A 26,588-nucleotide genomic window follows, 5' to 3' on the forward strand; every position below is an offset into this window, starting at 1 on the left:
ACAGTGCTGTATTTTGCATTTAGTATGAGACTAATGTTGAAAACACAGTGCTATTTTAGTTGTTCGTAGTTAGTGCTCACCCTAAATCCAGGACATTTCAGTGTCCTGTGCTCTGCATTGCTCAGGTGCCCCAGAGGCTGGGGGAGCACGGCCAGGAGAGCTGACCTGACCTGGTCAAAGGGGTGTTCCATACACAGACCAACGTGGCCAGGATGCGACCTGGGGGGAGCTGCAGTGTGACAGGCTGGGTATCAGTCAGCAGGTGGCGAGCAACTGTATTGTGCATCGCTTGCCTTTCTTGGGTTTTATTCATCTGTTTCTCTCCTTTTATTACAATTATTAATGATGTTGTTGTTCTGGTGGTGGTGGTGATGATGATGGTGATGGTCTGTTATTTCAATTATTGAACTGTTCTTACCTTAACCCAACAACTTTACCATTTTCTGATTCTCCTGACCTCACAGGGGTCAGGACAGTGACTGAGCATCTGGGGTTAAACTCTGACTGGTCATCTGGGGTTAAACTCCAACTGACCCTCAGCCATTGAGAGCAGTACAGCTCCCTGCAACCGTACTTATTTTTGAGTTAATAGGGATGAGAAACATGAGACTCTTTCTGACCAACAATACATACCTAGAACACTTTACCAGTACATAGATTTGACCCTGCACCTAAAAATCTACTCTTTTACTCCTAGAGTTGAGAGGTTAATAGTCCACTTGAAGCCAAAGGAGATGCATGCATGTGGAGCATGACATGACAAGTCTGAAAGGAAGTGAAAAGGAAAGAAGCAAAGAGAATCTTATTTCTTTCAAAAGAAAAGTCTGAGGAATGTTCCAGAACAGGTCCTGCAAGGCATCTGCTTTAAATAATAACTCACACTGTAGCTGCCAAACAAAATAAACCTCTCCTGGGTTCCAAGCAATAGTCTACTTTTCCTTTTTGCAGGAATTATCAACACAAACCATTGTTGCCAGAAGTTTGCTCTCCCTAGAAGAGAATTCCTTTGGACATTACAGGGAAGTGAAAAGCTTCAGTCTTCTGACTGGTACAAGGATAATACTGAAATTGAAAACACCTGAGTCCTGATTTCATCCTATCTCATAAAAATGCAGCCAGAAATTTTACGAGCTAGTTCAGTTATTACATTTTTTTTCGAGTCATGTTACGTTAGTATGATTTCTTACAAGAAGTGGAAACTTTCCAGAATTTTTCTTAAGTCCTTTTGGTGTCCATGTTTGAGAGTTTTTGGAAGAAGTTATGATGAAAAGCAATTTTCAGATGACTAACAAAAACCACAGTGCTGTTTAGATACAATTTGTTCCAGCCCAAGTTACACAGTCATTCAAACTCAGTGAGACAAGTGTCATTATTTTTCCTGTTTATCATTTTGCTTGCTCTCTGTTTGCTCATGGATGTGCTCCTTGTCTGCAGCTGATGCAGCAGAAGAGATGGACTTGGCTGTGGTTTACCAAGCAGCAGCTAATGGCGATGTGGACACCCTGACTGCAGTGATCCGAGAGGATCCTTCCATCCTGGAGTCTTGTGACAGAGAGGGTAAATGAAGGCCCAGCTTGTTCTCAGGAGATCTGTTGCTTCAGCTTGCAAATTAAGTTTTCCAGTTTTTATTCTGATTTTTTAGTTCAGAAAATTATATTTAGTAGCAGAATATGGGAAATTTGAGTTATTCCTTGGAACATCCACTGGAAATGCACAGTTCGGATAATTCCTTCCCCCTGTAATTGTAAGATATTTTTATATGATTACAAATAAGCTGTTTTGCTATAATTAGACAGTACTTTACCATTTATTTAGTTTATCTTATTTAGGGGTATGCTGAGAAACTGCTGACATTTCAGGGGAGGAAAAAGAATATTTTTACCAATGACAAATGACATACATTCTGGACAGCTCTAAAGCAGAGGTTATAGTATGTGTACAGTCACAGTTTGAATGGTTTGGTCAAGTAATTTATTTGCCAAAAGATACAATGTGCAATTATCTAAATGATCCGTTTTATCTGTCAGGCTGTGCTCATTTTGTGTTCAAGTTACTACTTAATGTTATTGCAAATTATTGTACATTGGCTGGGTTTTATATGCATCTATTTCTGAAGTGAGTAAGAACCACAGACCTCTGGAAGCTGTTCTTAAGGATAACTTTTTTTGTCAGAAGTATTTTTTTAATTGCAGTTTCTTATAAGGGGTCCATATGAACACTGTCTTTTCTAATCTTTAATAGCTTTTACCAAGCTACCAATTTTTCATATACTTTAAACCAGGCATTCTAACTGATATCTTTAAAATATCTAGTTGAGAAAATTTACTGAAGACAAAATGGTCCCTGTCCCTCATTAATGGGAGAAAGACTAGGTATGAATGGTGGGTGGAGTAGGAGGAGATGGACTGGCCAGGAGTACTTCAGCTCTGGAACGAACTTGTCTCCTAGGTTGTCCATGCAAATGTAACTAAAGAGCAGTATTTCAGCACAAAACATACAGCTCATATCCTGCACATTTTTTTAGGCTCCCCATGACCTCAGGTTGAGTAGCACATTTCTTCAGCAATCTCATTGAGTCCAGTAAGAATAGTTATTCTTCAACTATAGATTAAGTTTCTAGCAGTTTTATAGTTTCTAATACTCATGTTTATTCCCAGCCTAGTAATTTTAAAATGCTTTGTCAGATTCTGCAGGAAAATCTCTTGCTGTTTTTCAACAGTTAACAGAATGGAAGGAAGCGGGAGCAATTAAATGGTACAGTACTTCATGAGGAAATTAGAGTATTAGGTTTAAATGGAGATTTCAGGGGTTTTTCAAAAGGGAAAATGTTTGCAGAATATGAAATAAGTTCTTATAAAACCAGGAAATAAAATATCCTAGAGCAAATCCAGACTTCAAATTAAATTGTTCTCTGCATAAAGGGCCAAATCACACTTTTATACATTTGCAAGAGAAACAGCTTGATTTTGTAAGTCTTTTGAATACACAGACATAATGAAGCTGCGGCTTGAGAAAGTTAGACAAGCACCATCTGGTTACTAGTCATTCTGGAGGATATCAGCCTCCAAAATGGTGTACAAAGCCAAAAGTTCATTTTGAGAACTTATCAACAGAAAAGCACTTTTCCCTCCAGAAGTGGAATTAATGAGGCAAAGCTTTTGCTAATATAGTCATGCTCTTTTTTTAATTAGTGGTCAGTGACTGTCATAGAAGTTACTTCCTGACTAAAACAAGCTGAGTACAACTATTGGACAGTTGTCAGAGAAAGGATTTGTTAGCTTGCCAGTGTTAAGATTAGAAAATAAGAAACTATATCTTATAGACATGACACAACAAATGGTAAAATAAATTTGGCTTTCTTCCCCAGGTTGCACACCTTTGATGCATGCTGTGTCAGGACGCCAGGTTGACACAGTGAAGCTTCTGTTGAAGATGGGAGCTAATATTAATACTCAAGATGCTTGTGGACGTACCAGTTTATCTCTGGCAACTTATTTGGTACCAAGACTTGGGGGACAAGGATGGAGTGAAGGGAGTAAATGTGCAGACCAAATAAGATTTCTGCTTATACTGCAGGAAGAAAAAGAAAAGCACAAAACATTTGGTTCTAGACAACAGTGGAATTGGTTTTGAAACTTTACTACAATGCAAAGCTGAGCAATGATTATTACAAGAGGATCAGGACTTCTGTCAGACACTCCTGTCAGAGTCTCCTTTCTCTTTTGGCTTATAAAATCAGTGCCTGATATGAGGATCTCACAAGAAAATTGGGTTTTTTGAACACTGATAGTTCCCTCTTGTTCTTATTAGGCAGATTGACTTCTCCCCCTTGCATAGCCAGCATTAGATATTTATGCTCTAGTGAGAGCTTTCCTAGCTCAAACTCTGATGATCAGCGGGCAAGTGTTACTGCACACCGCATGAACCAGGGCATTGCTTCTTTTCACTGTGGTGCTGGACTTTGTATGGCCAGGTTGAGGGCTGAAGTTCTAGGTGCTGAAGGTGCTGGTGTACTTGCTTAGATCATAAACAATCCAGTCCCCTGATGTTCAGCCTACATGCAAGTTACAGGAGGGGCAGACATCCCAGTGAGATGTTTGGGAAAAGAATAGGTACTTCCGAATCTGTCTGAAGCAACTATAGTCCTTTTTTCTTTAGTCTTCTACTCCTTGCAGGAGGGAATTCAGGTTTCAGAGAGAAAGTGGGGACAGAGTTAGCCGAGCAGACTGGGCTTCCATTATTAATTGGACAGAAAGGAAGGAGTGTGCAGCCATGGCTGCACAGTATGAGTTAAGCTGGATGAATGCCAGCTCATTTAAACAGATACTGTGGCAGCCTAATTAAATGACATCCCTTGCACGTAGTTTCTTCCTGAAAATTCAGGACAAAAACAATGTTCCTGCTTAGCTATGCAATATTCAGCCAGAAAATAAGTGTAGAAAATAGCAAAACAGGGGCATGCCCCACTTACTTGACAACAAACATTTCCTCTGGAAGATATTTTTAAAAAATCCCATAATAAGTGTCACGCTTCTTTTTTCCTTCCTCTTTTCCCGGAGGGGAAAAAATATTCTTTGGAAAAAAAAAGAAATTACTGGAAAAGATTTAAACCACCCAGGCTTCTAAATTTCCATTTCTTTTTCTGTGAGGGATAAAATGAGAGGTCCAGAGAGAATTCTGCTGTGATGTCTGTCCAGACAAATGAACTCAAGAGAGTTGCACAGTCAAGACTGCGTGTGGCATTTGGTGGTCTTGTACTTCCACCAAGAGCTCCAACAGGAATATTCTGATTCTACCATTCCACACATTTTCCCCAGAAATGCTTGTAATGCCAATCCAAAATAGCTCATATGAGAGGGAATGGTCTTTGTCAATTGTCTGCTGAAGTTTTAACAAAACACTTAAACTCATGCTTGGTTTTCTTCAGACTTTAGTATATGCTGAAAGATTTATGCAGTCACAACCAGACTGTTTACTTGCTTTTATGCTGAGGTGATCAATAGAAGGTTTTAGTCCAAGAACTGATTCATCCCATCTGTTTTGGTGCTATTTTCAGTCTAACACTGCCACTAGTACAAACTTCTGCAACAACATTTAGAAGACCACACTCTAAGGCTTTTTACCATTGATTTGCCCTCTTTGCTAAAATCTCAAAAACAAAATCAGATTGGGTGCTTGCGTTCTTGATTTAATCTAGCATGACTGAATTCACATGCAAGAATATGTGTAGCATCTGCTAGTGATACAGGAATTAGTAGGTTTTAATCACTGTTAGTGCTTGCCACAGATGCAGGGAGAAAACAAACAAAAAACCAGACCAAAAAACAAACAAATAAAAAATAAGTGTAAATGAAACACCTCGTCAAAGAAATGAACTGAGGTAGTTTGAGACCCACACGCCAAAGGGGAACCACTCTCAGTGCTGAGAAACCTCTACTGAGGAAAAAAATTCCAGTTTCTCTGCCGACAGAAATGGCTACAGTCACATGTGAATGCCAGCACCAACAAGAAAAGATCTGGCCTTATACTTTTCACTTTTCTCTTTGATATGCTCCAATTTCTTTTTTAGGGCTGGCTGGAAGGCTGTGTCAGCCTGCTCAGGAATGGTGCTAAGCAGAACATACCTGACAAGAACGGGAGGTTGCCCCTGCACGCTGCCACCGCAGAGCCTGACGTGAGGTATGTGCCTGGCTCCCCAAGGAGAGCCCACAGCAGGAATAATAGTTGTGACAGCTACACTTGTGACCTGTGTCTTTGTTTAGTGGTTACCGTGAAGTGGATAGAGAGGAGGAAAAACATTGTGCAATATTTGTGTACCAGAGACCGATGGCCGGGTAAAGACAGGAGCCTGTTTTAAAATTGCAATAGCTGGAGGAGGAAGAATAATTAGAAGAGAGATTGAAACCCTACGTTTCCCCTGCCCAGCTACCTTTCTGTCCTACCACATGAAATAGTACAAGACTCCTTCTCTGGACTTCTCCTCTGAGTAGCGTTGCAAATGTGAGAAAAGTTTTCCACAAGATAACTTCTCTGAAAATCCCCAACCATAAAGGGGAAGTTAAGGACTGGTGGTCTGGCTCATTTTTAACTACTTTTACCAAAGGTAAAAGTACAGCTACAGAGTGTCTTCACAGAATTCTTAAGATTCTCTTTTTCTGATTCCAGCCTGTGCCAATAGGACAGTTTGATAAATTTTGATTTGTATATCTGAATAAATTCACTCAAAAAACTCCCCCAAGTAAATCGAAAGTAAATAGAAAGACATTAGAAACAGGTAAAACATTCAGTACATGCAATATGTTCATGTGACTTAATCACTGAGTCCATGATTTTGTTGCTGCAACCATACCAGACCAGGCCAGACATGTGTCCATTTCTGCTGGTCTTGTTCTCCAGCCTCTTTCAACAGCTTTATTAATTTTCCACATTGTCATTGCTTTTCATGCATCACTTGGAAAGAATAATTTGAGGTTTCTGCAGAAAAACGGTCCCTATCATTAAACAAAAACAACACAAGAAAAAAGACAATATTTGTACATCACCACACATGTTGCTACTTGAAAGGGAACACTAATCTCCTCTCCCCAGGAGCACACTGGGTCCCCTGAATGTTTTTCACATTCTCCAAGGATAGAGACATACCCTTCTTTGCTCTGCACAGTTTTCCTTTTCCTCTGTCTTCCCACTGGGTTTGCTCCATGCCCAGACACAGGCCTGGAGCACTGAGCAGAGGTTTTTCCATCATGGTCATTATCAGTCCCTTGTCATCCTATGTCATTGCCAAAAGAGAATATGCAATGGCCAGTTGTGAAATGCTTTTGCAGCTAAATTTGAAAGGTAGCAGTCCACTGCTACAACCTCACATGCTGGAGCATGGAAAGACAGAGACAGTTCATGTATTGATTTGATAATTGATTTATGTGCTCCAGTGCATTCCACAGAGCCTAATAGGCCAGGTGGAAAGAGAATTCATTCCTGATCTATGCCTTTAAGAGTAGATAGCAGAGAAACATCAGCTGGTTGGATATCTACATATTTAAATGTACCACTTATGTTGCCGTAATAGTCTAATGGTGTAACTGAGTCAAACTTTATTCATGATAAACAAATAATTAGATTTCTTTCACATACAGTGGTGTCATTGATCATATCAGGAGTTGAACCACAGAGCCCTGTATCAGATTATAAAACTATGTGATAAATGGTTTTACAAGCATAATATGGTTATCTCACTTTGGTTTTCCTCTCTAGTTGATATTTACCAAGACCTGTTTTAAAACACGGAATTTCTGAGATTCTGAGTTATTTTGCTAAATGACAACTAAATCTTTCTTCACTTTTACAAACTTTTACCCAAACAATCACAACAATCATAGTGTCATCCTTTTCAGATTTCCTACAGTATGACTCCATTTAGAAACAGACGTGTGACCACCTCTTTTCTACAAGAATTTGTATCCATATGCAAATGGATTTGAAGTCAAAGCAAAATTCCTATGCTGGGATCTACTCAGTCATCCCGCTTTAGGGACTCTACTTTAAAAAAATCCTGACTTTGGACTTTCAACACCTGAGGAAGATGTTACCTATAGATAAGATTTTTGCCTGCAGAATTGTCAAAATCATCTCTGTAAATGTCTTCTTTTGAATAATTTATGTAGCTAGTTCCTTATTACCAGTAGGGAAGAAAAATTTTGACATGGAACATTAATCTGATGCACACACCTAAGCACAGTTCAATCCAGAAGATACACTAGAAGTGGTTGAAGACAAAAAGCAGCAAAAGATTTTTATTCAGTCTCCTCTGCATAGGAATAAATGCAGGATTTTATACATTTGTTTCTGTGTTATCTTTACATTTATCAAATTTCCTTCCTTTATACTTCATTATTTTTTACTTTCCCTCCTAAATAGTTTGTCTTCTTCATGTCCATGTTCTGAAGGTTTCTACCAAATTCATACCTTCAGATGAGCCACAGGTTTGCACAATGGTCCACTGAGGATATATCCTTCATTTTGCTATAATTCTAAGAACTGTACATTCATATTAGGATTTGCTTTGCTACAGCATGTGAATGGATGGAGTTTTTCATTTTCATGGTCCAGCCTCATACATGATCCAAACAATTAGCATCCTGCTATTGAACACAGCCAGCTTTGCCAAACCTATAGTGATTTCAGAATATCTTCACAAGATAGCAAAAGAAAAAGAAGGTATTAAAAATATTATTGTATTTGAATAATATTTCATTTCACTACTTTATTTTTCCCTCCACCAGACAAGAGTGCTTTTAGTCCAATATTCTATAAAATGTGAACCTATGCATTGCTATGTTTTATGCCATAATTATGGCCCTATTCCAGCAGACATTCTGTATTGCCTTGTAAAATATTGGGGGTTTTGTGTGTAAACATACAGCAAGCATGCATATACACACATATGCACACAAATATGTACACTACATCACATTACTCTGAGGGTTAAATAGAGTGAAAAATCCTTACAGAATCTGGCATCTCTGTTACTTTAGGGCATTATAAAATATGTTGGCAGCAAATTTCTAAGCTACCAAAAACTGCACAAATGTACAGTATTTTACATTCTGATTCTAGCCCAGCAGTCAGCATAAGAGTTATTCTGAGTGGATCTTCTTTTAATTCCAAGCTCTAAACTTTTGTTTTTACCATAAGCCATAAAGTCCAATTTGTTTTGCTCATATGACAAAGCTCAGACCTATGATTCTGATCTGTGCCAATCACTAATACTGATTTTTCATGAAATTGCACATTTTGTTTTTAAAAAACTGTCAGTTTTTCAAGTTTAGTCAGGAGTACAGCACACTGATTATATCATTGCTTCCACAGGCTTCTGAGCTTGCTCCTGCAGCAGTCAAATCTTAGTGAAATTAATCACCAGGACAATGAGGTGAGTGAGCTTGTGCTACAAGTCACTGTCCCTGGCACTGGAGGCAGAGAAGCCATTCAATTTTATAATAAGGCTAAGTCAAAAATTTCTATAATGCTTTTGCTAAACTCTGCGAAGTATCATCTCATTCTTCCTTATATGTACTATGCACCTGTGGGCTAATAAATCTTCTCTCTATTGAGGCAGCTATGAGGTACCTTGAATCCGTCTCTTAAATTATTTTTCAAGACAAGAATTACCCTTGATTCTTCTGAAGTTAGACAAAGGACCAAGTCTTCACCTTTACCCGTCATAAGTGTTCAAGGCCAGGCTGGATGGAGCTCTGAGCAGCCTGGTCTAGTGAAAGGTGTCTCTGCCCATGGCAGGCAGGTTGGAACCAGATAATATTTAAGATCCCTTCCAACCCAAGCCATTCTATGATTCAATGATTCGTTGATCCCACCATTCAACTCCCGTTCTCAGGAAAAGTATCAGAGAGCTGGCATAACACAGAACACTCACGGAAGCACAAAAATTTGTGCTGTTGTCTTCCATGTGGAATTGTGCCCTGCATGTATGCATATTGTACACAGGAAAGAGTTAACTTCCCACATGTTTTTCTCCAAATAGAGAAGTCAAGACACAAGAGAGATTCTGAGTGCCTTTTCATATGTTTCTGTTCATTTTAACAGTTGCTCAAGGATGTGTCTCTTTTCCACAGTGTCAGAATGGCCAAAGAGCTGTATATTTTTCCTCTGTCTTACCCACTGAAAGGTTTGCAGACCCTGCTCACAACACTCCAAACCAGATACATGCACTGTCATGATGTAGAACTATGTTAGTAATGAATTGCATGGAATGGTGGATCATCATTTCAAGCCATAATATTTTGCTGTAATGCGCTGCTACGTGCAATTTGGAACTTTTAGTCGATCTCATTATCATTTGACACTGACAGTATATTTGTTCAAGTGTCAGTTCTAAGCCCTGAATACTCAGGTTTTCTGAAAAATGTGGATCCTAATAAATGATTACAGCTAAGAGAGCTGTTCTCTTGGCATAAGTAAAACACTTCAGTTTTCCCATTGACGCTTGAGAAAATCACCCTGATGAATGCATGAACACATAAACAGTAAGAAATACATCTGGAGGTTTCATAGCTTCCACAACCCTGTCTTTCTGTGGGTTTATTAGTGAAGCCTGTGAGATGACAATGTGAAGAAGCATTCCCTGTAAAAGCCTTGAATCTGAGCAAAACAAGTGTCACACTGTATTTCTCAGAGTCATTTCTTGGAGTTTGTCCTTTTATGTCCCGTATTGCTCCTCATTTTTTATGAATGTGCAGTTGTTTGTCCATCTCACCTCTAAGACTGTTTTCTGCTGGACCTTCAGCTTTGGCAGTTCTGACACCACTTTCATGTTTCCACTTAAGAACAACAGTCTGTTTACCTACAGATGCCACTCCAGGGTGGTAGCACAAAGCACAGATGGGGTGGGCTGGGCAGCCATTGCCCGCTGCAGAAAGCCCCCAGGAGTGAGCTGCTGCGACAAACAGCTCAATGCTCTGTGCTCAGCTAGGCACTCTGAAAGGACACGTGGAATGTACAAAGTATTAGAAAGGAAATGGAGAAGAAAACAGGAAGCTCTGTTTTAATCCTTTGTACAGCCACATGGCTACAAGACTAAACTGAAAAAAGATATACAAGAAAAGGAACAGAAAAAGGACCACAAAGATGATAATTGTTATAGAGTAGCTTTCTCACATGGGCAGGCTAACTAGAGCAGACTAATTATAACAGGATTTTCAGCTCCGCAACTACATCAGAAGGATGATATAAACCTATGATATCATAAATGGCGTGGAAATGAAAAGAGAATTATTATTAATTGGTCCGGGGTTTTTGCATATAAAATATGGAGACTTCTACAAAAATTATCAGGCAATAGTTTCAAAGAAAATTAAAATAAATACTTATTCAGAAAATGTATCATTACTCTTTAAAGGGCTGGATGTCATATGAAGTCTTTAATCTGATTACCAGAATATTATGTGGCAGTATATTGTCAAGCCTTGTTTCTTACATTTTTGCACTAAGCATCTGCTACTGACCTCTCTGAGTTTTGTCATTGTCCTATAGTGATTTTTGAAAGCTATCCACTGTTTTATACTCTAATGTTACAGCTGATTCTGCTGGCTACCACAGTAGAAACAGAAAGAAAGTTGATTATTCAAGGATTTTTTTTTTTGGTCCTGTCAACACACTGAGAGAGGATGACAGAAGTGGCAAGGATTCATTTCCCAGCTGGAAATCACTTCACTGACGCCTCAGAGATCATGTGTGTCCATCAACAGTACTAGGTCCCCATGTCTACTGACATAAATTGCAGAGCTCCCATTAATTTCAGTTGGTGCAGGAGTTTGCCCTCAGTTTTGGTTTGACAAAACTGAAACCCCCATGATTATGCCTTGTGAACCCTAAGTAAAACCTAAACTGCTCTCATTCAACTGCTCTGTTTTGTTATCACCCATACTTTAGCCACATCGGATCTTAAAAGTCTTAAAAGATATGTGATGAGTGAGAGAAATGAATGCTAAGGCATTCAGGCTATGAGTCAGAAAATCACTGCAAACAGCTTCCACTTTAACGCACTGATAAGCTGTCTGCATCAATATAGGTCATGCTTTACCTGGATTGTTACCAAATGGCTTTATTGGGGTTCTGTTTCAAGTTTTAATTGCTTTTCCTCTCAACTTTTTTTTTTCTTTTTGCTTTTTATCCTTTTGGAAATCAGGCAAGACCCTTGAAATGCATTTTTTCTTGTAAGAGAGAAAACAGGACCTACTGAAAGAAAAATGTTACCACACCTGAAAACACTAGAAATTTGTTAGAAACATGATAAATTAGTCAATTTATACAGAAAATCTTAATTATTATAGATATAGAGTAAAATACAGGTAAGTGTAACAATGCTGAAGGTGCAAATATAGGCCATGAATTCTCTGATCTTTTAAGACAGACTGAATGTAGATGAGATGGAATAAAAATGCAGCTGAATACCTTACCATTTGCTTTGTTTTCTCCCTGAAGAGTAAATATAAATGTTTATATTGTGACTTTTTTGTGAGCACCACTCTGTCAGTTCTTCAGCTTGCTGACTAGTGCCAGCTGCAGTAATAGCTTATAATATTTATTTTGGATCAAAGATAAGACCAAGCACAAACATCATGCTGTGTAATGCCAAAGCACCAGACTAAACCAGGCTTTTCTTGCAGTATTCAAGCTGAGCAGTGAGGAACTGTCCCCCCATCCATCATGGCCCTGATCATATGTTATTTATAACAGGCTATAGGCACATATGGAGGAAGCATTTGTACTTGTATCTGTTTTCTGTAATAATTCAAAAAAGCTAATTGCTTGGTTCTGCCTTGTGACTCCACTAATTCAGAAGCTGCTACTAAATATTTCAAATCAAGGTGAAGAGGGAAGAATCTGTCCACCCTGGATGGTTTCAGGGCTGCCTAGCTTATCTACATAGACTTGAAGGGTGCTTCTGTGATGACAGTAATTTGCCCTCTGGGTTTGTGGCTTGCAGGGAATGACTTCACTCCACTGGGCTGCATTCCACAACAGACCCCAGCACACCCAGACTCTGCTGCACAAGGGAGCAGACCCGACTCTGGTGGACAAGGACTTCAAAACAGCTCTGCACTGGGCAGTACAGGTGAGCCACAACACGCCCCAGTGGAATGTTTATTGAGCTGAGTTAGCTGTTGTGATATCCTAAATACTTCTATGGAAGTAGTTTGGATTGTGGAACAAGGAAATAGTTCCTTGAATATTTTATGTTCCATAAAAATGCCCACTAAGCCCCAGCATTTTGCCAGCGGGTATAGACCAAGGATCTAGCATCTTCTTTGGAGACTGTTGGGGAAGATGAAACAGGAAAGCCTTAAAAATATGATTGCCTGGCAAAAGATTTTGAGAATATAGAAACTATAAGCGAGATTGAAATGAAAGCAAGCTTTGAGATCCCTTAGTTACTGAACAACAGGAAAACAATGGTGTAACAATGCTGAAGGTAATCCCCTTTTTATGAAACAATACCCTCTCCAAGCAGGCAGGTCCAAGGGTCCGAGCAGACCCTGCCAGCTTGTCAGAAGGGGTCCGAAGAGTAGTTTTTAGGGTTTAAAATGTAGCACAGTATGGTAATGTAGTGCTCTCTTGCTCTTACTTACTTTTCTATGCTCTTAGCTCTTGCCTTTTACGTTATTACCCTCTCATCCTCTCTCTTCTCTCGGGCCTGCTCCGAGCTGCAGCTGGCAGCTCCCAGCAGGGCCCTGTACCCACGCCCTTTGCAATAAACTGCAAGTTCCACTACCTGGCTCCAGAGATCTCTTGTCTCCGTCTGTCCTGACCCTGCTGCGCCCCGTCTCGCCTACAGGAGACCAAGGCATACCTAATAGAGGCTTAGCCCTGTTGCCCCAAAGTTTTCATTTATCTCAGTGAGACTATGTGTATGCTCCATGTTGAACTTGTGCCTATTTTTTTTTTTTTCCACTAAATCAGGGTTGCAGAAACTAGCAGCTTACTTGCCAAAGGCCTTTGGGAATAAAATAGCATAAACATGAGTTAAAACACAAGTTAAAACACATTTAAAGAGCCACAGCTGTGAAAGACTTATCTGAAGGGTTGAGACCCTACTTCTCTGGAGACAGGAGAAGACATGGAGCTAAACACATTTCCTGTTGAGCTGTATGTTTCTATCTGATGTGCAAAAGAACATTGTCAAATACTTAGGCCATCATTAGATGAATAAACCATACAGGTTTAATATGACACTAAAAACTGTATTATGTAATTGTGTTAGTTAGTGATATCAGATACAGCATATCAGATCCTGGCTTTCCTAGTTTAGTGCAGAAAACTGCCCAGATGAAATTGTATGTTTTCACGTGCCCTCTTACCATAGCAAGTTCCAGTATCAATGTTCAAAACACATGCACGATAGGTAAGCCAAAGTAGAACTCAAACAAAAATCCAGCAAGCTTTTTGTACAATTTCCAAATATTTGTATTCTCATCTTTTGGTCTAAGTTTGCTTTCCTTAAAAGAAGTGTCAACAAGAAAATTTGAAATTCTGAACTGCCATATACTATATTTATTACAGGGTAAGGACATCTGAACAAATAATCTGTTTTCTTCAACCACAGCCTCATAAAAATGATTAACATATAATAGGCCTAACTTTTTTTTTCATAAGTAGAGGTGTATTTTGACCTCTGAAACTGGTATTATTTCAAATGTTTTCTTCTTTTTTAATCCTAATCACTCTTAAATTGGGCTTGTTATTTGCCTTAGAAGATTAAAGGTATCTACTCTACTACCTGTTGTGCATTTTCTCCAGGCTAATTCAAGTTCTGTCTGCTTCCAGTGGGAAACATCTGAATCTCATGCCAAATCCTTCATGATAGCTACTGGTCTGTATCATAGCTCTGGGGACAAACTGTCTGACAAACAGAAAGAGAAAAGTGAATCCACTTTACAACCTTTAGAGTTCCCCTCCTTCTTTAAGCTTTCCCTGATTCTGTATTTTGTATGTTTCATTATTTAATTCCACTGTTAACTCTCACCTCCTCCCTTCTCTCATAAATGTGCAGTGAAAGTCTTGAGAAATGGGGAAACGGAAACTGCACAAAACCCACTTGGCCTCAGGTGGAAGGAACTCACAAATGCCCTTTTTTCCTTTAAGCTGCTGCCAGAAATCAAGAGGAAGTGTGCAGAATGACACACACACACCCTTTTTTCCCTTATTGTGAGATTTCTGACATGAAACCCTTTAAAATGCTTCTTCCATCCACATGCTTCTCTGCATTCTAAGTCCAGAAGTGGCAGTTGAAATACCAGAGCATGAAATAGATCTGTTCACATTTCTCTTACTCAAATAAGAAAACTCTTGGCCAAGAAAACAACAACTTGCAGCCAGTGCTCTCTGCTGCCCATTTAGGCCCAGGAGATTTGGATACTGTCGACAGGCACAACTTTCCCTGCTGTGACAGAGAACAGGACAACAGCTCTGCTTTTTGGGATCATCATTATGTCTAATAGCCTCTTCTGTGACTGCTGGAAAGGAGATATTTTTCCTTTAAGAATTGTATAAATATCTTCAGAGAACAAGAGACTCACAGAGCTCAGGCAGTACAGCTGCACGGGTTATTTTTGGCTGAATAGGGCTCTGTGTTTAATTTCTTTTTTTTTTTAAATGCAGCGAGGGGAAGACCAGACACTGCACAGAAACTTGTTTCAGAAGTTGCAGGAAAGAGGGACTTTGTTCACACTTGGCTGAAACACACAGTAGGACTATATGAAAATCATTGCCCACCATTCAAACCCAAATTCGTGGGCATGAGGCATATTTCATATGAAATCATTGTTCCATGCTGACTCTTTCAAAGACTGCATGTTTGTGGCTTTGTCTTCCATCAGGCATCATGGGATGATCTGTCCCATCCAGGTAACCAGATAGACCTTGCCCACACCGAGGTCTGCTCTTTTGAGAAGCTCAAATCTCCTGCCATTCAAGTTCACATCTTAAGTGCAAATGTATCAGTGTCAAAAACTCTGATCATTACTGTTTGGTGTGAGAGTATCTCACACCACATTTTTTACACATGCAGTATTATTCTATGTGCTGGTGCAGGCAAGCCTATTAAAAGTGTCTCAGGAGGTTTTCCTCTCCTTTCACTTCAGCCAGCATTGCTGTAGTGAAAAGGAAACACACCTTTGAAATACAAAACTGTTAACTGATACAGGGACAAAGGGTAAAGCCATTCTAACAATTCTACATAATGGTATTACTGAAATCCTGGTAAAATACAATATATACCATACAGCATGCACTATGATGCTACACAGTTTCATATTGTAACTGTATTAGTAGTACCTTAGAAACATCCTGGGAAGATTTGGAATCTTGCTACATTGTCTTGCCAGTTGTCATAATTTTTACCAGAATTTTCTTTGTCTTGTTCTCAGTCTCTGGCTCCCAAAGTCATATGATTATGTGAAAATAGAAGCTTTCTGCTAAAGGATACACGAAAAAACAGATTTTTTTTATTTTTAAGTGAAGAAATACAAATCTGTAGGAATAAAAAGAATGCAACTAGAAAGAAGCTATTAAAAATAACAATTTGCCATGGGGATATGTTCTTATGATTTTTTAATAGGCTGATTTGGAGTGCAAACTTTTAAAACATTAGAAGCCAGAGTATTTGTTCCATAGCAACAATGCAGTTGTTTCATTCCTCTGTTTCCAGAGAAGAGAGTGAAATACCTGTGTAAATAAAACACACTGTAAAAGAAATGCGTAAGTATGTATTAATTTGTGTTTGGCTGATCAAGCGTTGCAGTTTATCTGCAATTGGTTGGAAGGTGAAAGCACACTTAAATGCCAGGATCTCCAGGAAAGAATGTCTCTGTTGCTGCAGAACATCTCGAGGACACAGCTGGCTATCCAGCCAGAGCAGACGAAGGGGCCAGAGAAATGAGTGGTGGCTCAGAATGTCTCCCAAGGGACCACTTCTCTCCTTCTGTCTGCACAGCACCCCATTTTTTCATGTGGGCTACATACAGTTGAAGAATTCAGAGAAACTTCCAAAGACATCTTGAAACCCAGTGACTGTTTCTCTACTGCTGATATGTCTGTTGTTGGACTGCCCAGAAAAGGTGCATTTGCCTGAAACCAACTGTCTAGTTGGTTTCAGGCAGATTTCTTTCCCTGCAAAGTTGTACTTCATTTCTCCTTGTTTCATGCAGTTTTTTCTAAAGATGGCTTGAAAGGAAGAGTAGTGATTTCCTTTTTCAGGTCACTAAGCTTTAAAGACAATTTTGACTGTTAACAAACAAGTCAAAAAGATATTCAACTTTCATTTTTTAAATATACACTTTTAAAATCACCTTCTTTTGTAAATATTTTCATTCCAGCAGTGGTACAACTCTTGCTTGTGGAGCCTGGAACATTACATAGTAGTGGGGATCTACAGAGTGAGCTGTCAAGTTGCAAAATAAGATAGAAGAGAATTTGCAAATAATTTTGAGTAACAAATAAACTTGCTTTAATACTAGCAGAAGCTTTTTCCATAAAGTGCCCTAAATATTTGTGACACTGTCTGCAAGAGTGAATTGAATGTGCCTGAGTCTTCCCTCTGGCACTGAGGCAATCTGTCATGGGACAACCTGTGTCCCTACTGCTATACTCTCCTATCCAAACAGGATGGTCCTACACAGACCACCTACTGGGAATAATCTGGCACCCATATAAGCTCCAGGGAAAGTCTTAATTGACCAAGGCCTAAACCATGCCAGGGAGGATTTTAAGAATTATTTGGTAGAGACAATTAAATTCCAGTGCTGAAGGATGTTCCTGAGTGCTGCTTCATTTTTAATCAAGCTGCAACCTATTTCTTCACTTTAAGTTGTCACAAAATAAGCTGAGTTGGAAGAGACTCAGAAGGATCATTGAGTCCAACTCCTGGTCCTGCACAGGAGACCCCAAGAGTCACACCTGTGCCTGAGAGCATTGTCCAAACTCTTCTCTTGACCTCTGGCAGGCTTCATGCAGTGACCACTTCCCTGGGGAGCCTGTTCCAGTGCCCAAACACCCTCTGAGTGAAGAAACTTTTCCTGATATCCAACCTAATCCTCCCAACACAGCTTCAGACCATTTCCTTGGGTCATGTCACTGGTCACCACAGAGAAAGAGGACTGTCTGCCCCTCCTCTTCCCCTCATTAGGAAAATTGAAGTCTTACCTCAGTCTCCTCCAGGCTGAACAGACCAAGTGACCTCAGCTACTCCTCATACGGCTTCCTTGAAGTCCATTCACCATCTTTGTTGCCCTCCTTTGGATGCTCTCTAATAGTTTAATAACTTGATTGTACTGTGGCACCCAAAAGTGCCCCCAGCACTCGAGGTGAGGCTGCCCCAGAGCAGAGCAGAGCAGGACAATCCCCTCCCTTGCCTGGCTGGTGATGCTGTCCCTGATGCCCCCAGGACACGCTTGGCCCTCCTGGCTGCCAGGGCACTGTTGGCTCATGTTCAACTTGCCATGGACCAGAGCCCCAGGGCCCTTTCCATGGCACTGCTGTCCAGCCTCTCATTCCCCAGTCTGTCTGTACATGCAGGGCTGGCCCATCCCAGGTGCAGAATTCAGCACTTTCCTGTGTTGAACTCTGTATGGTTTATGATTGCCTATCTCTCTAATTTATCAAGGTCTTTCTGTGGGGCCTCCCTGCCCTGGAGGTTGTCAACATCTCCTCCCAGTTTTGTACCATCTGCAAACCTGCAGTATTGATATAAAAACTCACCAGTACAGCCAGATCATCAGAAAAACTCTTACTGAAATAATAAACTGTTAAAAAGTAAGCCCTTCAAGTGTAAACATGCCATAGACAATGTAATTGTTCATGCCAATCAAATGTCTGAGGTAATCAATTGCAGAATTCCCACTGAGCTTAGCAGGAATTTGTCTTGGGCAAAACCTGTAGGTAAGTACAGAATAATTGCCAGACCTCTTCCCAGCGTACAGTCTATGTGTAACTGCCCAGTGGATGCCAGAATATGAGTAATGTATGTGCAATACACTTCTTGCATATCTATACATGTCCTGATCTCCTGTGCCTGACAAAAGGCACTTGAAGACAAATGCTTCCATTTCTCTGATAGAATAAATCCTTATTCTTCTGCAGATTTTAAAAATACCTCTTTTCCAAAGCATGTAAACAGCTCATTTGGAGAAATCAGTCCTTACAACAATGCAATAGCAGGGGAAAGTTGCCAAGTGATTTTAGTCATAGTCATAGTCATTTACACAATAAATCATATGCACTTAGACTCCAAGGGAAAATAAATTCTCAGAGAGACTTGGCCAGTGTTTCATGCAGTGTTTTGTTGGAGCAAAGAGAGGGTTAGAGAGGCAGGGACATATGATAGCCAGAGTCATGCCTCCATGACTTCCTTTGTCATTTGATACTTTTTTCCAACACACATTAAGGCTGCTGAAAGGAAAAATATTTTTAAAATATCATGTACCCTGTACCAGAGGCAGCAATGCTCTGAGGACCACAGGACAAACTTTCCTGTACAACAACACATTCTCTTTCCCACAGTACCACAAATTCAAGCCAAGCTGGGTCACTCTGACTCTGCAGAGATGCTGTCTCAGTGGATGTGTAAAGCTGCAGCACTTGGGTTAGGAGAAGATGAATGAGCTTCTCTCTGAGCTGACTGAGTCTCACCAATACACCTACAGTGGTGTCAGAGGAGTTGTTGGTAATTTGTATTGGTTTGCCATCAGAAACACACCCTGTGAAGTGCCTGGGCTGCATTCTGGGAATCTCCAGCACAGTTTCCCGGGCAGGAGGAGAGATGAAGATGGTATTATGACTTGCTTCTTTCCTCATCACAGAGACCAGTTTCCCATGTCCTATCAGGGTAGAGAAACCACAGGGTGCTCTGAATTTTTGCTTACTTCTCCACTACCAAGGTCAGCCATCTAGCAACCAGGAAATGACAGCACTGAAGGTGGAGTGAAGGTGTTACTATTCCTTAGCTTTGTCTAGTCTTGGGTGCAGAAGGAGGAGGTGCTGGAAATCCTTGATACATGGGGGAAAGCACCAATGTGTGCAAAACTCTTCAGTAAGCCAAACTGCCAATAAAAGGACATTTCTCACAGCACTGTTTGCTGCAGACTAGAAGCAACATTATGTCTCTGTTTTTGAGTCTGGCATTCTCCAGCCTTAAAAAAGCAGACACCGCACCTACCACAAGATAGATTTATAACTGTCTCAATATCTGATGCCAACCTGACTTATCCTCACAGCTGATGTAAAATTTGTCTTGCTCTGTTTCTAGGATGAAGTTCTAAATCATATTACAGTAAAAGCAATGATGTGATGCACTGCTCCATTGCTCTGCCTGTGAATATGAGGAAAATGGCACTTCAGTGAAATTAATCACATAAGGGAAAAGAACGTATTGGAAGAATAGCTGAGTTTTGCCAGTACAGCTGTAACTAAACACACAGTTTCTGCCAGAATAGCCTTGAGTTAAAGACCAAGGCTTTTCAAGATCCAGTCCAGAGAACCATGTGGAATGGCTTCTGCTTTTGGTAAATACTGAATTTCAGAACAAAGAAAGAGGTTAAAAAGTTATTTGAAGGGAAGGATGTATTTACCAACAGGATAGTTTCATCTAGGGTTATAAAGGAAAAGGTCCACAGACAAGTTATTTGTAAATTTTGCTATGGGTTACTCAAAAATACTTTAAATGGCTCATATTTCTTTATTTCAGCAAAGGAGAAAAATATTTTTGTTTTGTTTGGCTGGTTTATTTTCTAATGGTCCTGGTGGTGTTACAGTTTATTTTCTAATGGTCCTGGTAGTGTTACAGATTAAAGTATTCTATGTGTGTCTGTTTGTGAAGGATAAGAGGAAAGACAAAAGGGCTTGGATTCTCTAACATAAAACTCAAACAGCACCCATTGACGCACATAGATGGTTTCCAGAAGGAAGCTGGAAGTACTTATGTAAATGTGATTGATTTTGCTTTTTTTATAAAAGTGAGTTACCTCCCAGAGTAGTGCAATGGTGATAGTATTTGTTTGTGGCTGCAGAAAGGAGTGAAATAATGCTTAAAATCTCAAGTCACTCAGGGGTGACTTTGGGTTCATAATTGAGAAATCAAAAAATGACAGAATGAAAAAGAGGAAAACACAGGCAGACCTAAAGTTCAATGCTAATGATAAGAAGCAACATCAAGAGCTTCTAGTGGGGCATTTCCACCTGGCAAAGATGGCTATAGATATAGGAAACCTTTTAACTGCATGCTAATACAAACAGACAGGAAATATAGGAGAACTAATATGACCTAACCATATAATCTCCAGAGGCATTTACTTGGAAGAAAAAAATTTTATCTGGGTTTCATGAGACCAGTTAAGTGGTCCATAGCTTGTTCCTCTACCCGTCCCACCTCTCCTTTACTGGTAGAAGGCTTAGCAGACTCCTTTCATATGACTCCTCTTTGACAACCCATTATCTAGTTTACTAGAATATTCTGAAGTGGAGAAAAAAATATCCATCTATACAGTGCAGTATAAACAAAAAACAAACATCTCAATGTTTATGACTGAAGACCTGGCAGAATAAAATGCAATGTTATGGTAAAATATTATGTAAGTGACAAGAAGCTTTCTAAGTAAAATTATTGTTCTTGTCAGATGGACACAGAAAGGGCTGAAGTATAAGAACCATGGTTGTAGTAACAATGACAATAAATTGAGTAGACATAGCTGAAAGAAGTGCTGAAAGTGGAAAAGTTTCCCAGGGGTTCGGGATTCTCCTCATGGTACTTGATTAGATAGACACCTCCTGAATAATTATTTTTCTATTTGGAAAGCACTGAGAGACACAAGTCTCAGAAGTCTGACTTTCATTAACCAACTTATAGAAACCAGAGCTGTAATCAAGTGTCAGAGCTAAATATCTGTTAGTGATTTGGCTGTTTGCCACTGTCTGGAGGTGATATAAGTCTCAGACAAAAAATTTGCATAAGGCACAAAATTTTTCTTATAGGTGCTCATGGATCCAGGCTTTCAGACATTTCTTCTTCATATATATATCCTGGTTTGGGGCAAATAAAGTCACCCTAGAACAATAAAGTATGTTCAATTGAGATAAGGGATCTAAGGAAGAAAATTTCACTGACGAAATCAGTAATGGGTGGAAGCAGATAAAAGTGTGAGATGGGACAAAAGTCATGGGGGAAGGGCAGGGGAGGGGTGGAGAGAACTCCTACAAAACTATTTAGAAACATAGCAAAAATGACTGATAATCTCTGAGAACATTTTCATCTCTGCTGTAAAGAATTTGAATACAAAAGGGGAAGATGAAATTTAGTGATGCGTACAGTAAGGTTACAAAAACACATAATTTTCCTGTGGTAAATTTACCAGAGAACATCCTGATCTAACAATAGTACTGTGGCAAATTTACCACAGGAACACTACATTTTTGCTGACCACAGCTCAAAGCTATCAATCTCATAATAAGGGCACTGTAAGCATTTTAGGAGAATTTCTGAGTGCAATTTCAAAGAGCCAAGAGGAATTTAAAGATAAGAAGGCATTCTTAGGAAGAGAGAACTGGAAAGCCGCTGAGCAGTCACCCAGAAATCTCGTACAGCAGAAGGTTCAAATATTAGGAAATACTCTTTGATTACTTAGAAAATGGAAGTAACAATTTGATTGTATTATTGAAACAAGGCAGAATTTCCATGGCTGTCTTCAAAGCATTTACTGCTTCCTCAGATAAGAAGCTTCTATACCTAATAAGGTATAGTATGTTTGAATGTCAATTAATCAGTTTAATCCCATATAATAAAACACAAAAATTTTGGAAAAGTGACAAGATAAAGTTCATCACATGGCACAAAAGCCTTTCTAAGCATGTGGCAAATGCATTAGTCATTAAAAGTCTAATTCTTTGTTCCTTTCTCATTTGAGCAGTATGTGCAATTTTAATTATATTGAGTAACATCAATAGCATAATTTTTGTAAGCAGAACTGCTATAATAGACACAGAATTCTGTCTGAGATGTCCCTCAGGGGAATAAGAAGGAATGATGCTGTCAAAATCAACTTGTATCACATATCATATATTCTCTATCAGCCACATTCAAGACAGTTCAAATAGTCTTTGGAGGTGAATATCTCGTAGACTGTCCAACCAGGGATGTATCAGCAAAATGTTTTTGTTTGTTCCATAATGAGGTGTCAAAGTACAGAACACACATATAACCCACAGTGAAAATCAAATTACAGGGACATCAAGTACTTCATGGGTAAGGATTAAATTCAAAATTATTTTGAGATATTGTAGGAATTAATTGAAATTAATAAAATAACACTGTATACAGAACTGTGAAAAAATTAAAGGTTTTTGCACAAAATTAAGAGTAATAGACTAGCAGATTATAAAAGTGAGAAGCAGTTTAAATTATGGTGTTGATATAAATCAAACATAATTCTGGGACATATTAACAGAAGTATGGTACATGTGGGCTACAGGAAGTCATTTTCAATGTCAGAAGAGAAACCTCTGCTGGATAATTGTGTTGTTTGGAGTGTCATGGTTGAAAAAAACTGTAGACAAACTGGAAACAGGCCAAAAGCAAGCGCCAAGTATGATAAGTGCATTGGAAAACATGACCTGCACAGGGAGGTTGATTGTTTGTTTAGTCTAGAAAACAGAAGATTGGTGGGAGACAGAACAGACTGTAAAAGTATAAAATGCCAGTCAGAACAGTGGGAAATTTCTTACGTGAATGTTAAGAGTTGTGCAAGATCATGGAGGGACTGAAGCTGCAGCTGCAGGGTGTGAAATTTGGACTTAGCAAGACAGTGTAAAACTGGAGGAGGAATAGTAGAGTCACTAGAACATGAATACAGAAGTAATAAGGTGCTAATGTAAATTAGTTTTTGTATCAAAACTGACTTAGAGAAGGATGATAACAGATAGATATTTATTGTGGTAGTAACAGAAGTATGTAATAGGCGTCTAGATTTAGTTAGACCTGAATGTAACTAGAGATTTCACTGATGTTAATGATGAAAATATGTACCTGGGAATTATACCCGTATGGAGGATATTGGTATCTGGCATAAGGATTGGACAATAAAAACAATAGTTATTCATAGGACCTCAGTATTGCTGAACATGAGGATCAACACTCCTCTTTTCATTAGATATTCAGTCAACTGTAGCTTAATTTGAACCTGGTTAATCAAGATGTTACAATATGCTGGCCATAGAAAATAAGCTTGGATTACATGATCAAATTAGACTCTAAATTAAGCAAAGTATATGTAAAACAAAATTCCTGACTTCTGGGGGATGTGTTTTGATAAATTAAGGAAATTCTCAGCTGGACTGAGTAGTTGTGAGATCAGAATGTTCCAGGGACCTGGAATGTATCCTCTCAATGGTGCAGGAAGCTGAATCCCAAGAGCAGAGACGAAAAGTGTAGAGTCGTGAGATAATGGATGTCTACCCATCTTTAAAATATATATTTAGAATAAATAGCTATCTTACAAAATAAGATACAAAAGTACAGAGAAGCAAAAGAAATTGTGTCTTAAAATCCAGAAAACAAGATTATGATTAAATGGTGAATAGAAGCTGGAAGGAAATTACTTTCAGAGATAAGACTTGATATTACTCTTATTTAATATTTTCATAATAACTTGACAGGAGCTTTCAGATAAAATCTGCCAATAATAAAAACTGAAAGACAATAACAGGAAGAAATGGGAATATCATACAGGGATATGGATCACCTTTAAACCTTGAGCAATACAAATGGGACAAAACTGAATAGGATAAAATGTGTAAGTCAGGCAATTGGGTGCTAGTAACAGAAGGTCCTCCCCAAAACTAGAAACTCTATGTTTGGAAAAAAAATTAAGGAAGTACTGAGGTGTAAAGGGTCATTACAAAATTACTAGGAGCTTCTAATGGGACACCGCTGTGAATGAGGCAAATGCTGTTCGATGACATACTAAAAGAGGTATTTCTGACACAAATAAGGAAGAGCAGTTTCACTGTATAAGATCTGGCAAAAACATCTTTGTATGACTAGTACAATTTTAATCATCCCTCTTCAAGGAAACACAACTAAAACACAATAGGAAACGGGTTACTAGGTTAATGAGAGAAACAGAAAGCGTACTTTAAAAAAACACAAACTTTAAAAGACCATGATTGGTTAGAGCAGCAAGAGAACAATTCAAAAGAGATGCGATGATTGCCTATAAATACATCTGAAGAACAAGTGCCAGTAAGAGGAAAGGAGTATTTAATCCAAATAATTATGCTGGAACAGAAACAAAAGGATATCATCAGTCCTGAGTGTGAATAGAATTTAGAGATACAAATCATAAAAACAAAGAAGTTCTTGAACTGTGTTCCTTTGAGAGTAATGGGGGCAAAAGGAACCTAATTGCCTTTAATGGACAAAGCAAGTTTATGAGAGGAATGATGTAACATAGCTTCAAGCGATTGCAAGGATTGAATTTGATGTTACGGAAAGACAATTGCAATCTTGTGTTTCTGTTGTTATAAAAAAGTAATGAATTATTCTGCTCTGTTTCCACTAAGGTAGGATATAAAATGTTCAATTTCATTTGCGGGTTAGAGAACAATGTTGACTTTCTATTAAGACACCAGACACCGGAGCAAACTAGCTAAGAAAGTTTTCAAGAAGCAGTTCAACAAATATTTGACATGGCTTTTCTAAGTGTATTGAGACAGACTTACAGATACGAGTTGGTTTTCTGAGGTTCTTTTCAGCCCTAAATTTCTATTGGAAAATACAGGCTTGTGTTTCTGGACTCTGGCTTAGCAAAACAGCAAAACCACAAGTAATTTCTATTAAGTAATTTACACTCTACAATTTCTGGAGACATTTGCAGTGGTTCATTATTTATTATTTTTCCAGTGTTTGGAGTGTTTTAGAAAATTCATAAAGTAAGCACAATTCCTGGCTGGAGATTGGAAGATTTTGGCTTTCATATCTGGAGATTCTGGTATACACACAGAAGAATACCATTACTATATTTAGCATTCTCTAGCAGAGAAGATGCAGCTTGGTGTGAGCTCCACTGTTAAACACTTTCCTTCTCTGAATTTCCTTCCAGAGTGGCAACAGGATTCTGTGTTCCATCATTCTGGACCACTGGCAGGGACCATCAATAATAAATTATGATGATGAGAATGGCAAAACATGCATGCACATTGCTGCTGCTGCAGGCTACAGTGATATCATCAGTGAGCTGGCTAAAGTCCCAAAGTGCAACTTGCAGGCCCTTGATGTGGATGACAGGTAACCATGGAAACTCTGAAGTTGCTGCTCCCTTTCTAATAACCTGAGACCAGCTCTGTCTACTATGTAATCATGTTTCCTGTTTCACAGGCCATGACCCAGTAATGCCCTGAACTCCACAGAGAGCTGTGCTTGCTCAGAAGCATTGCAAACCAGTCCAGCACTTAGTATGATACCAGACTAGAAAGAATGATATTTAGCTTTTTGTTTGTGCTAGAAAAAGATTGTTTGTGTAAGGGCTTTGCCATGACTCACCTAAGTTTCTTTCAATCAAAAGTGAACATTCTTTTTAAAACAATACAATGGGATCAATACAACTTGAAGCCAGGATCCTGCTGTTATTTGTATTTAAGAAATGGCAGTGTTCTCTTGTTGTATTTAAGATGAAAATACCATACTCCTATAGGACCAGAGGAACCTCACCTTCCATTCTGAAAAGACCTGTGATTTCTTCTGTGATTAAATCTCTATTTCATAAGTACAGAAGAGTCATCTTTCCTCTTTTTCACCCCACACCTACCTTCCTTGGAACTTTTCTCATAAATTTGTTTAATGCAAAGAGAACCAGCTGGCTGTTCACATTGATTATTCTGCTCAGTGAAGCAAAAGCCAAGGTTTTCTTGGCTTAGGCCTTTAGGTACTTAAAATAATATCATTCTTCATGGAAAAGTGCAATAAAATGGAGCAGAAATAAATGAATAGGGTTCTGGTGCTGTTTCTAAACATCATTAAAATGTAGTTGAGCAGG

The 26,588-nt window shown here is 39.0% G+C and overlaps 1 protein-coding gene across 3 annotated transcripts in view; it reads left to right on the forward strand.

Annotated features, from left to right (window-relative positions):
• The window catches only part of ANKRD55 (ankyrin repeat domain 55), a 47,434-nt gene that overhangs the window by 5,863 nt on the left and 14,983 nt on the right, over positions 1 to 26,588 (forward strand). For all 3 annotated transcript variants that reach the window (XR_009490346.1, XM_059874045.1, XM_059874046.1), the window contains exons 2-7: positions 1,435 to 1,557; positions 3,368 to 3,498; positions 5,570 to 5,679; positions 8,866 to 8,926; positions 12,500 to 12,628; positions 25,656 to 25,840. Coding sequence is in view for 2 of the 3 variants with exons in the window: in XM_059874045.1 (XP_059730028.1) it covers positions 1,435 to 1,557; positions 3,368 to 3,498; positions 5,570 to 5,679; positions 8,866 to 8,926; positions 12,500 to 12,628; positions 25,656 to 25,840 (739 nt within the window). In the remaining variant the exon portion in view is untranslated. The remainder of the gene's footprint in view (positions 1 to 1,434; positions 1,558 to 3,367; positions 3,499 to 5,569; positions 5,680 to 8,865; positions 8,927 to 12,499; positions 12,629 to 25,655; positions 25,841 to 26,588) is intronic.

Source organism: Haemorhous mexicanus, chromosome Z (genome assembly GCF_027477595.1).
Source record: "Haemorhous mexicanus isolate bHaeMex1 chromosome Z, bHaeMex1.pri, whole genome shotgun sequence".
NCBI classification, from domain to species: Eukaryota; Metazoa; Chordata; class Aves; order Passeriformes; family Fringillidae; genus Haemorhous; species Haemorhous mexicanus.